Source organism: Bombina bombina, chromosome 3 (genome assembly GCF_027579735.1).
Source record: "Bombina bombina isolate aBomBom1 chromosome 3, aBomBom1.pri, whole genome shotgun sequence".
NCBI classification, from domain to species: Eukaryota; Metazoa; Chordata; class Amphibia; order Anura; family Bombinatoridae; genus Bombina; species Bombina bombina.
In genome coordinates, this window is record NC_069501.1 from 275530820 (window position 1) to 275544559 (window position 13740).

Below are 13740 nucleotides of genomic sequence, written 5' to 3' on the forward strand. Positions count from 1 at the left end.
TTTGGTATCGTATTCCCCTTTGGGCTTGGTTGGGTCTCAGCAAAGCAGATACCAGGGACTGTAAAGGGGTTAAAGTTTAAAACGGCTCCGGTTCCGTTATTTTAAGGGTTAAAGCTTCCAAATTTGGTGTGCAATACTTTTAAGGCTTTAAGACACTGTGGTGAAAATTTGGTGAATTTTGAACAATTCCTTCATGTTTTTTCGCAATTGCAGTAATAAAGTGTGTTCAGTTTAAAATTTAAAGTGACAGTAACGGTTTTATTTTAAAACGTTTTTTGTACTTTGTTATCAAGTTTATGCCTGTTTAACATGTCTGAACTACCAGATAGACTGTGTTCTGAATGTGGGGAAGCCAGAATTCCTATTCATTTAAATAAATGTGATTTATGTGATAATGACAATGATGCCCAAGATGATTCCTCAAGTGAGGGGAGTAAGCATGGTACTGCATCATTCCCTCCTTCGTCTACACGAGTCTTGCCCACTCAGGAGGCCCCTAGTACATCTAGCGCGCCAATACTCCTTACTATGCAACAATTAACGGCTGTAATGGATAATTCTGTCAAAAACATTTTAGCCAAAATGAACCCTTGTCAGCGTAAGCGTGGCTGCTCTGTTTTAGATACTGCAGAGCATGACGACGCTGATATTAATATCTCTGAAGGGCCCCTAACCCAGTCTGATGGGGCCAGGGAGGTTTTGTCTGAGGGAGAAATTACTGATTCAGGGAACATTTCTCAACAGGCTGAACCTGATGTGATTGCATTTAAATTTAAGTTGGAACATCTCCGCATTCTGCTTAAGGAGGTATTATCCACTCTGGATGATTGTGAAAAGTTGGTCATCCCAGAGAAACTATGTAAAATGGACAAGTTCCTAGAGGTGCCGGGGCTCCCAGAAGCTTTTCCTATACCCAAGCGGGTGGCGGACATTGTTAATAAAGAATGGGAAAGGCCCGGTATTCCTTTCGTCCCTCCCCCCATATTTAAAAAATTGTTTCCTATGGTCGACCCCAGAAAGGACTTATGGCAGACAGTCCCCAAGGTCGAGGGAGCGGTTTCCACTTTAAACAAACGCACCACTATACCCATAGAGGATAGTTGTGCTTTCAAAGATCCTATGGATAAAAAATTAGAAGGTTTGCTTAAAAAGATGTTTGTTCAGCAGGGTTACCTTCTACAACCAATTTCATGTATTGTCCCTGTCGCTACAGCCGCATGTTTCTGGTTCGATGAGCTGATAAAGGCGCTCGATAGCGATTCTCCTCCTTATGAGGAGATTATGGACAGAATCAATGCTCTCAAATTGGCTAATTCTTTCACCCTAGACGCCACTTTGCAATTGGCTAGGTTAGCGGCTAAGAATTCTGGGTTTGCTATTGTGGCGCGCAGAGCGCTTTGGTTGAAATCTTGGTCGGCTGATGCGTCTTCCAAGAACAAGCTACTAAACATTCCTTTCAAGGGGGAAAACGCTGTTTGGCCCTGACTTGAAAGAGATTATCTCTGATATCACTGGGGGTAAGGGCCACGCCCTTCCTCAGGATCGGCCTTTCAAGGCAAAAAATAGACCTAATTCTCGTCCCTTTCGTAAAAACGGACCAGCCCAAAGTGCTACGTCCTCTAAGCAAGAGGGTAATACTTCTCAAGCCAAGCCTGCTTGGAGACCAATGCAAGGCTGGAACAAGGGAAAGCAGGCCAAGAAACCTGCCACTGCTACCAAGACAGCATGAAATGTTGGCCCCCGATCCGGGACCGGATCTGGTGGGGGGCAGACTCTCTCTCTTCGCTCAGGCTTGGGCAAGAGATGTTCTGGATCCCTGGGCGCTAGAAATAGTCTCCCAAGGTTATCTTCTGGAATTCAAGGGACTTCCCCCAAGGGGGAGGTTCCACAGGTCTCAGTTGTCTTCAGACCACATAAAAAGACAGGCGTTCTTACATTGTGTAGAAGACCTGTTAAAAATGGGAGTGATTCATCCTGTTCCATTACGAGAACAAGGGATGGGGTTCTACTCCAATCTGTTCATAGTTCCCAAAAAAGAGGGAACGTTCAGACCAATCTTAGATCTAAAGATCTTAAACAAGTTTCTCAAGGTTCCATCGTTCAAGATGGAAACCATTCGAACTATTCTTCCTTCCATCCAGGAAGGTCAATTCATGACCACGGTGGATTTAAAGGATGCGTATCTACATATTCCTATCCACAAGGAACATCATCGGTTCCTAAGGTTCGCATTCCTGGACAAACATTACCAGTTCGTGGCGCTTCCTTTCGGATTAGCCACTGCTCCAAGGATTTTCACAAAGGTACTAGGCTCCCTTCTAGCTGTGCTAAGACCAAGGGGCGTTGCGGTAGTACCTTACTTGGACGACATTCTGATTCAAGCGTCGTCCCTTCCTCAAGCAAAGGCTCACACGGACATCGTCCTGGCCTTTCTCAGATCTCACGGATGGAAAGTGAACGTGGAAAAGAGTTCTCTATCCCCGTCAACAAGGGTTCCCTTCTTGGGAACAATTATAGACTCCTTAGAAATGAGGATTTTTCTAACAGAGGCCAGAAAAACAAAAACTTCTAGACTCTTGTCGGATACTTCATTCCGTTCCTCTTCCTTCCATAGCTCAGTGCATGGAAGTGATCGGGTTGATGGTAGCGGCAATGGACATAGTTCCTTTTGCGCGCATTCATCTAAGACCATTACAACTGTGCATGCTCAGTCAGTGGAATGGGGACTATACAGACTTGTCTCCGAAGATACAAGTAAATCAGAGGACCAGAGACTCACTCCGTTGGTGGCTGTCCCTGGACAACCTGTCACGAGGGATGACATTCCGCAGACCGGAGTGGGACATTGTCACGACCGACGCCAGTCTGATGGGCTGGGGCGCGGTCTGGGGATCCCTGAAAGCTCAGGGTCTTTGGTCTCGGGAAGAATCTCTTCTACCGATAAATATTTTGGAACTGAGAGCGATATTCAATGCTCTCAAGGCTTGGCCTCAGCTAGCGAGGACCAAGTTCATACGGTTTCAATCAGACAACATGACAACTGTTGCGTACATCAACCATCAGGGGGGAACAAGGAGTTCCCTAGCGATGGAAGAAGTGACCAAAATCATTCTATGGGCGGAGTCTCACTCCTGCCACCTGTCTGCTATCCACATCCCAGGAGTGGAAAATTGGGAAGCGGATTTTCTGAGTCGTCAGACATTGCATCCGGGGGAGTGGGAACTCCATCCGGAAATCTTTGCCCAAGTTACTCAGCTGTGGGGCATTCCAGACATGGATCTGATGGCCTCTCGTCAGAACTTCAAAGTTCCTTGCTACGGGTCCAGATCCAGGGATCCCAAGGCGGCTCTAGTGGATGCACTAGTAGCACCTTGGACCTTCAAACTAGCTTATGTGTTCCCGCCATTTCCTCTCATCCCAGGCTGGTAGCCAGATCAATCAGGAGAGGGCGTCGGTGATCTTGATAGCTCCTGCGTGGCCACGCAGGACTTGGTATGCAGATCTGGTGAATATGTCATCGGCTCCACCTTGGAAGCTACCTTTGAGACGAGACCTTCTTGTTCAGGGGTCCGTTCGAACATCCGAATCTGGTTTCACTCCAGCTGACTGCTTGGAGATTGAACGCTTGATTTTATCGAAGCGAGGATTCTCAGATTCTGTTATCGATACTCTTGTTCAGGCCAGAAAGCCCGTAACTAGAAAGATTTACCACAAAATTTGGAAAAAATATCTCTGTTGGTGTGAATCTAAAGGATTCCCTTGGGACAAGGTTAAGATTCCTAGGATTCTATCCTTCCTTCAAGAAGGATTGGAAAAAGGATTATCTGCAAGTTCCCTGAAGGGACAGATTTCTGCCTTGTCGGTGTTACTTCACAAAAAGCTGGCAGCTGTGCCAGATGTTCAAGCCTTTGTTCAGGCTCTGGTTAGAATCAAGCCTGTTTACAAACCTTTGACTCCTCCTTGGAGTCTCAATTTAGTTCTTTCAGTTCTTCAGGGGGTTCCGTTTTGAACCCTTGCATTCCATTGATATTAAATTATTATCTTGGAAAGTTTTGTTTTTAGTTGCAATTTCTTCTGCCAGAAGAGTTTCAGAATTATCTGCTCTGCAGTGTTCTCCTCCTTATCTGGTGTTCCATGCAGATAAGGTGGTTTTACGTACTAACCTGGTTTTCTTCCAAAAGTTGTTTCTAACAAAAACATTAACCAGGAGATTATCGTACCTTCTCTGTGTCCGAAACCAGTTTCAAAGAAGGAACGTTTGTTGCACAATTTGGATGTTGTTCGCGCTCTAAAATTCTATTTAGATGCTACCAAGGATTTTAGACAAACATCTTCCTTGTTTGTTGTTTATTCCGGTAAAAGGAGAGGTCAAAAAGCAACTTCTACCTCTCTCTCTTTTTGGATTAAAAGCATCATCAGATTGGCTTACGAGACTGCCGGACGGCAGCCTCCCGAAAGAATCACAGCTCATTCCACTAGGGCTGTGGCTTCCACATGGGCCTTCAAGAACGAGGCTTCTGTTGATCAGATATGTAGGGCAGCGACTTGGTCTTCACTGCACACTTTTACCAAATTTTACAAGTTTGATACTTTTGCTTCTTCTGAGGCTATTTTTGGGAGAAAGGTTTTGCAAGCCGTGGTGCCTTCCATTTAGGTGACCTGATTTGCTCCCTCCCTTCATCCGTGTCCTAAAGCTTTGGTATTGGTTCCCACAAGTAAGGATGACGCCGTGGACCGGACACAACCTATGTTGGAGAAAACAGAATTTATGTTTACCTGATAAATTACTTTCTCCAACGGTGTGTCCGGTCCACGGCCCGCCCTGGTTTTTTTTAATCAGGTCTGATAATTTATTTTCTTTAACTACAGTCACCACGGTACCATATGGTTTCTCCTATGCAAATATTCCTCCTTAACGTCGGTCGAATGACTGGGGTAGGCGGAGCCTAGGAGGGATCATGTGACCAGCTTTGCTGGGCTCTTTGCCATTTCCTGTTGGGGAAGAGAATATCCCACAAGTAAGGATGACGCCGTGGACCGGACACACCGTTGGAGAAAGTAATTTATCAGGTAAACATAAATTCTGTTTTTTATGATTTTGTCTAGAAGGTGTTTGGAATCTCTGCTACAGACTCATTTATTAAAAGCACATTTGCTGTGTTTTTCTTTTGTAAAAGGAAAAAGTCATCAGCTAGCTTTACAACCTTTCCAATATCTACTTTTCTTTTATTAGATATCATTGAGATGGATTCCAAACGGATTCCCCGTGACAAGCTTGCCTGCATTACACGGTGCAGCAAACAAATCTTTAATGCCATAAGGATCACAAAAAATGAGCCAGCATCAGCCGATGACTTCTTGCCCACTCTCATCTATATTGTTCTGAAGGCAAATCCACCACGTTTGCAGTCCAATATTCAGTATATCACTAGATTTTGTAACCCCAGCAGGCTGATGACTGGAGAGGATGGTTACTATTTCACTAATCTGGTGAGTTCAGAAATAATAGTGTGAAAATGGTAGAGCATTGTCTTTTAACACAATTAGAGTGTACCTACATACTAAGATAATATATTTTAAGTTTCCTGATCAGTGCAGTTTTAGATTAAAAAAAAAACTTGAGAAATTATACAATTCTATTCTCTTTGCATATTTGAGGACCAAATAAAGCCATACTTAACCCCTTAAGGACAAGGCCATTTTTCAATTCCTTACCCTTAAGAAACAGGGCTATTTTTACATTTCTGTGGTGTTTGTGTTTAGCTGTAATTTTCCTCTTACTCATTTACTGTACTCACACATATTATATAAATATACCATTTTCTCCAACATAGGTGTGTCCGGTCCACGGCGTCATCCTTACTTGTGGGATATTCTCTTCCCCAACAGGAAATGGCAAAGAGCCCAGCAAAGCTGGTCACATGATCCCTCCTAGGCTCCGCCTACCCCAGTCATTCTCTTTGCCGTTGTACAGGCAACATCTCCACGGAGATGGCTTAGAGTTTTTTAGTGTTTAACTGTAGTTTTTATTATTCAATCAAGAGTTTGTTATTTTGAAATAGTGCTGGTATGTACTATTTACTCAGAAACAGAAAAGAGATGAAGATTTCTGTTTGTATGAGGAAAATGATTTTAGCAACCGTAACTAAAATCCATGGCTGTTCCACACAGGACTGTTGAGAGCAATTAACTTCAGTTGGGGGAACAGTGTGCAGTCTCTTGCTGCTTGAGGTATGACACATTCTAACAAGACGATGTAATGCTGGAAGCTGTCATTTTCCCTATGGGATGGGTAAGCCATGTTTATTACGATTGTAAATAAGGGCTTCACAAGGGCTTATTAAGACTGTAGACTTTTTCTGGGCTAAATCGATTCATTATTAACACATATTTAGCCTTGAGGAATCATTTTATCTGGGTATTTTGATATAATAATATCGGCAGGCACTGTATTAGACACCTTATTCCTTAGGGGCTTTCCCAAAGCATAAGCAGAGCCTCATTTTCGCGCCGGTGTGGCGCACTTGTTTTTGAGAGGCATGGCATGCAGTCGCATGTGAGAGGAGCTCTGATACTTAGAAAAGACTTTCTGAAGGCGTCATTTGGTATCGTATTCCCCTTTGGGCTTGGTTGGGTCTCAGCAAAGCAGATACCAGGGACTGTAAAGGGGTTAAAGTTTAAAACGGCTCCGGTTCCGTTATTTTAAGGGTTAAAGCTTCCAAATTTGGTGTGCAATACTTTTAAGGCTTTAAGACACTGTGGTGAAAATTTGGTGAATTTTGAACAATTCCTTTATGTTTTTTTCGCAATTGCAGTAATAAAGTGTGTTCAGTTTAAAATTTAAAGTGACAGTAACGGTTTTATTTTAAAACGTTTTTGTACTTTGTTATCAAGTTTAGCCTGTTTAACATGTCTGAACTACCAGATAGACTGTGTTCTGAATGTGGGGAAGCCAGAATTCCTATTCATTTAAATAAATGTGATTTATGTGATAATGACAATGATGCCCAAGATGATTCCTCAAGTGAGGGGAGTAAGCATGGTACTGCATCATTCCCTCCTTCGTCTACACGAGTCTTGCCCCTCTCAGGAGGCCCCTAGTACAATCTAGCGCGCCTATACTCCTTACTATGCAACAATTAACGGCTGTAATGGATAATTTCTGTCAAAAACATTTTAGCCAAAATGAACTCTTGTCAGCGTAAGCGCGGCTGCTCTGTTTTAGATACTGAAGAGCATGACGACGCTGATATTAATATTTCTGAAGGGCCCCTAACCCAGTCCTGATGGGGCCAGGGAGGTTTTGTCTGAGGGAGAAATTACTGATTCAGGGAACATTTCTCAACAGGGCTGAACCTGATGTGATTGCATTTAAATTTAAGTTGGAACATCTCCGCATTCTGCTTAAGGAGGTATTATCCACTCTGGATGATTGTGACAAGTTGGTCATCCCAGAGAAACTATGTAAAATGGACAAGTTCCTAGAGGTGCCGGGGCTCCCAGAAAGCTTTTCCTATACCCAAGCGGGTGGCGGACATTGTTAATAAAGAAGGGAAAGGCCCGGTATTCCTTTCGTCCCTCCCCCCATATTTAAAAAATTGTTTCCTATGGTCGACCCCAGAAAGGACTTATGGCAGACAGTCCCCAAGGTCGAGGGAGCGGTTTCCACTTTAAACAAACGCACCACTATACCCATAGAGGATAGTTGTGCTTTCAAAGATCCTATGGATAAAAAATTAGAAGGTTTGCTTAAAAAGATGTTTGTTCAGCAGGGTTACCTTCTACAACCAATTTCATGCATTGTCCCTGTCGCTACAGCCGCATGCTTCTGGTTCGATGAGCTGATAAAGGCCGGGTCGATAGTGATTCTCCTCCTTATGAGGAGATTATGGACAGAATCAATGCTACTCAAATTGGCTAATTCTTTCACCCTAGACGCCACTTTGCAATTGGCTAGGTTAACGGCTAAGAATTCTGGGTTTGCTATTGTGGCGCGCAGAGCGCTTTGGTTGAAATCTTGGTCGGCTGATGCGTCTTCCAAGAACAAGCTACTTAACATTCCTTTCAAGGGGAAAACGCTGTTTGGCCCTGACTTGAAAGAGATTATCTCTGATATCACTGGGGGTAAGGGCCACGCCCTTCCTCAGGATCGGCCTTTTAAGGCAAAAAATAAACCTAATTTTCGTCCCTTTCGTAGAAACGGACCAGCCCAAGGTGCTACGTCCTCTAAGCAAGAGGGTAATACTTCTCAAGCCAAGCCAGCTTGGAGACCAATGCAAGGCTGGAACAAGGGAAAGCAGGCCAAGAAACCTGCCACTGCTACCAAGACTGCATGAAATGTTGGCCCCCGATCCGGGACCGGATCTGGTGGGGGGCAGACTCTCTCTCTTCGCTCAGGCTTGGGCAAGAGATGTTCTGGATCCTTGGGCGCTAGAAATAGTCTCCCAAGGTTATCTTCTGGAATTCAAGGGACTTCCCCAAGGGGGGAGGTTCCACAGGTCTCAGTTGTCTTCAGACCACATAAAAAGACAGGCATTCTTACATTGTGTAGAAGACCTGTTAAAAATGGGAGTGATTCATCCTGTTCCATTAAGAGAACAAGGGATGGGGTTCTACTCCAATCTGTTCATAGTTCCCAAAAAGAGGGAGACGTTCAGACCAATCTTAGATCTCAAGATCTTAAACAAGTTTCTCAAGGTTCCATCGTTCAAGATGGAAACCATTCGAACTATTCTTCCTTCCATCCAGGAAGGTCAATTCATGACCACGGTGGATTTAAAGGATGCGTATCTACAATCTTCCTATCCACAAGGAACATCATCGGTTCCTAAGGTTCGCATTCCTGGACAAGCATTACCAGTTCGTGGCGCTTCCTTTCGGATTAGCCACTGCTCCAAGGATTTTCACAAAGGTACTAGGGTCCCTTCTAGCTGTGCTAAGACCAAGGGGCATTGCTGTAGTACCTTACTTGGACGACATTCTGATTCAAGCGTCGTCCCTTCCTCAAGCAAAGGCTCACACCGGACATCGTCCTGGCCTTTCTCAGATCTCACGGATGGAAAGTGAACGTGGAAAAAGAGTTCTCTATCCCCGTCAACAAGGGTTCCCTTCTTGGGAACAATAATAGACTCCTTAGAAATGAGGATTTTTCTAACAGAGGCCAGAAAAACAAAACTTCTAGACTCTTGTCGGATACTTCATTCCGTTCCTCTTCCTTCCATAGCTCAGTGCATGGAAGTGATCGGGTTGATGGTAGCGGCAATGGACATAGTTCCTTTGCGCGCATTCATCTAAGACCATTACAACTGTGCATGCTCAGTCAGTGGAATGGGGACTATACAGACTTGTCTCCGAAGATACAAGTAAATCAGAGGACCAGAGACTCCCTCCGTTGGTGGCTGTCCCTGGACAACCTGTCACAAGGGATGACATTCCGCAGACCAGAGTGGGTCATTGTCACGACCGACGCCAGTCTGATGGGCTGGGGCGCGGTCTGGGGATCCCTGAGAAGCTCAGGGTCTTTGGTCTCGGGAAGAATCTCTTCTACCGATAAATATTCTGGAACTGAGAGCGTTATTCAATGCTCTCAAGGCTTGGCCTCAGCTAGCGAGGGCCAAGTTCATACGGTTTCAATCAGACAACATGACAACTGTTGCGTACATCAACCATCAGGGGGGAACAAGGAGTTCCCTAGCGATGGAAGAAGTGACCAAAATCATTCTATGGGCGGAGTCTCACTCCTGCACCTGTCTGCTATCCACATCCCAGGAGTGGAAAATTGGGAAGCGGATTTTCTGAGTCGTCAGACATTGCATCCGGGGGAGTGGGAACTCCATCCGGAAATCTTTGCCCAAGTCACTCAGCTGTGGGGCATTCCCAGGACATGGATCTGAATGGCCTCTCGTCAGAACTTCAAAGTTCCTTGCTACGGGTCCAGATCCAGGGATCCCAAGGCGGCTCTAGTGGATGCACTAGTAGCACCTTGGACCTTCAAACTAGCTTATGTGTTCCCGCCGTTTCCCTCTCATCCCCAGGCTGGTAGCCAGGATCAATCAGGAGAGGGCGTCGGTGATCTTGATAGCTCCTGCGTGGCCACGGCAGGACTTGGTATGCAGATCTGGTGAATATGTCATCGGCTCCACCTTGGAAGCTACCTTTGAGACGAGACCTTCTTGTTCAGGGTCCGTTCGAACATCCGAATCTGGTTTCACTCCAGCTGACTGCTTGGAGATTGAACGCTTGATTTTATCGAAGCGAGGATTCTCAGATTCTGTTATCGATACTCTTGTTCAGGCCAGAAAGCCTGTAACTAGAAAGATTTACCACAAAATTTGGAAAAAATATATCTGTTGGTGTGAATCTAAAGGATTCCCTTGGGACAAGGTTAAGATTCCTAGGATTCTATCCTTCCTTCAAGAAGGATTGGAAAAAGGATTATCTGCAAGTTCCCTGAAGGGACAGATTTCTGCCTTGTCGGTGTTACTTCACAAAAAACTGGCTGCTGTGCCAGATGTTCAAGCCTTTGTTCAGGCTCTGGTTAGAATTAAGCCTGTTTACAAACCTTTGACTCCTCCTTGGAGTCTCAATTAGTTCTTTCAGTTCTTCAGGGGGTTCCGTTTGAACCCTTGCATTCCGTTGATATTAAGTTATTATCTTGGAAAGTTTTGTTTTTAGTTGCAATTTCTTCTGCCAGAAGAGTTTCAGAATTATCTGCTCTGCAGTGTTCTCCTCCTTATCTGGTGTTCCATGCAGATAAGGTGGTTTTACGTACTAAACCTGGTTTTCTTCCAAAAGTTGTTCTAACAAAAACATTAACCAGGAGATTATCGTACCTTCTCTGTGTCCGAAAACCAGTTTCAAAGAAGGAACGTTTGTTGCACAATTTGGATGTTGTTCGCGCTCTAAAATTCTATTTAGACGCTACAAAGGATTTTAGACAAAACTTCTTCCTTGTTTGTTGTTTATTCCGGTAAAAGGAGAGGTCAAAAAGCAACTTCTACCTCTCTCTCTTTTTGGATTAAAAGCATCATCAGATTGGCTTACGAGACCTGCCGGACGGCAGCCTCCCGAAAGAATCACAGCTCATTCCACTAGGGCTGTGGCTTCCACATGGGGCCTTCAAGAACGAGGCTTCTGTTGATCAGATATGTAGGGCAGCGACTTGGTCTTCACTGCACACTTTTACCAAATTTTTACAAGTTTGATACTTTTGCTTCTTCTGAGGCTATTTTGGGAGAAAGGTTTTGCAAGCCGTGGTGCCTTCCATTTAGGTGACCTGATTTGCTCCCTCCCTTCATCCGTGTCCTAAAGCTTGGTATTGGTTCCCACAAGTAAGGATGACGCCGTGGACCGGACACACCTATGTTGGAGAAAACAGAATTTATGTTTACCTGATAAATTACTTTCTCCAACGGTGTGTCCGGTCCACGGCCCGCCCTGGTTTTTTAATCAGGTCTGATAATTTATTTTCTTTAACTACAGTCACCACGGTACCATATGGTTTCTCCTATGCAAATATTCCTCCTTAACGTCGGTCGAATGACTGGGGTAGGCGGAGCCTAGAGGGATCATGGTGACCAGCTTTGCTGGGCTCTTTGCCATTTCCTGTTGGGGAAGAGAATATCCCACAAGTAAGGATGACGCCGTGGACCGGACACACCGTTGGAGAAAGTAATTTATCAGTAAACATAAATTCTGTTATTTTCATCATATCTTATAATTTACTATAAAACATTTTATAAAATATGAGGAAAAAATGGAAAAAATACACTTTTTCTAACTTTGACTTACAAAATCTGTTGCACATCTACAACCACCAAAAAACAACCATGCTAAATAGTTTCTAAATTTTGTATTGAGTTTAGAAATAGCCAATCTTTACACGTTCTTTGCTTTTTTTGTAAGTTATAGGGCAATAAATACAAGTAGCACTTTGCTATTTCCAAACCATTTTTTTCCCTCAAAATTAGCGATAGTTACATTGTAACACTGATATCTGTCAGGAATACCTGAATATCCCTTTACATGTATATATTTTTTTTTAGTAGACAACCCAAAGTATTGATCTAGGCCCATTTTGGTATATTGCATGCCACCATTTCACCGCCAAATGCGATCAAATAAAAAAAATCACAAACTTTTTCACAAACTTTAGGTTTCTCACTGAAATTATTTACAAACAGCTTGTGCAATTATGGCACAAATGGTTGTAAATGCTTCTCTGGGATCCCCTTTGTTCAGAAATAGCAGACATATATAGCTTTTGCATAGCTTTTTGGTAATTAGAAGGCCGCTAAATGCAGCTGCGCACCACACTTGTATTATGCCCAGCAGTGACGGGGTTAATTTTGTAACTTGTAGGGAACTTGAAGGGTTAATTGTAGTTTTAGTGTAGAGATCAGCCTCCCACCTGACACATCCCACCCCTTGATCCCTCCCTGACCACTCTGAAACAGCTCTCTTCCCTCCCCCACCTCACTATTGTCACCACCATCTTTAGTACTGGCAGAAAGTCTGCCAATATAAAAATAAAGTTTTTTTTTTTAATTATATATTTTCTGCAGTGTAGGATCCACCCAACCGCCCTGAGCCCCCCTCCCCCCAAGAGCTCTCTAACCCTCCCACCACTAACTTTTTCTTCCTAAAAGGGAAGAGTCCACAGCTGCATTCATTACTTTTGGGAAATACAGAACCTGGCTGCCAGGAGGATGCAGACACCCCAGCCAAAGGCTTACATACCTCCCCCACTTCCCTCATCCCCCAGTCATTCTTTGCCTTTCATCACAGGAGGCTGGAGTTCGAGGTAGTCTCTTTTGGAGGGTAGTACTCTTTGCAATGGGACTGGAGTTTTAAGTAATCCTGTCAGCCTCTCAGTGAGATCATGGATGAAAGTTAGAGTCCGGAGATGCAGGGAGAGTTTTCCTGTGAACCCATCCCGACTCATATTAACAGCTCCTTGGTAATCAGCGTTGATGAGTTTCGCTGCCTACCTTTCTTCACTCAAGTCCATGTCAGAAGCGAGGCTACTATCTGTCAAACTTGAAGGGCCGTGTTCCTGTTCCACGGTGTAGATTCCGGTAAGATCGTTTCATTTTATTTCAATATGAGAATGTATTGTTGACGAAACAAGGTAGGGTCCCAGTGGAACTCCTTTTATCTTAATAAGAAATCATGGGTTAATATCTCCTGGGGGGTGGGTTTGAACAGGGGGGCCTTTAATCATGTTTGTTATATGGTTCTATCTGCAAATGTGTAGCTATGCCTAGGCTCACAGCCTTTACGGAACATAACGGCCTTCTTTTAATGACGCAATCTCTCAGGATTGCGCGCCCTTTTTTGTGACTGACACAGTGCACCTTGTGACGGGTGCGGTTACATTGTTTTTCACTTCCGTATACTGACTGTGTGCGACTGAGAGAGTCTAGCTTGTGGGTTGTCTGGTTCACAGGAGATGGTGAGTGCCCCAGCCATTAAGGGTGTCAAGAGGTGACAGTTTTTATCATATTTGTAATCCCAAGATTATGGAGGATTCTTATATGCGAGCACGGATGCCTCCGATACGGAGAATGCGTCTTGTGATGAATATGAAATGGCCCGGGTAATCAATGCCCATCAGTTATGTTCCGATTGCCGTTCTAGAGTAGTCTTTTCTCCCGAGGTCAGGGAGCTTAGAGTGTGTTGAGCCATCCGCCTCCGAGGTTTCCATGATCCATGAGGCACGTGCCCCAGACCCTTTCCCGG

General features: G+C 44.3%; 1 protein-coding gene across 2 annotated transcripts in view; it reads left to right on the forward strand.

Annotated features, from left to right (window-relative positions):
• The window catches only part of RABGEF1 (RAB guanine nucleotide exchange factor 1), a 199000-nt gene that overhangs the window by 177574 nt on the left and 7686 nt on the right, over nt 1–13740 (forward strand). For both annotated transcript variants that reach the window (XM_053706299.1, XM_053706298.1), the window contains exon 9: nt 5234–5490. In XM_053706299.1, the coding sequence (XP_053562274.1) occupies nt 5234–5490 (257 nt within the window). The remainder of the gene's footprint in view (nt 1–5233; nt 5491–13740) is intronic.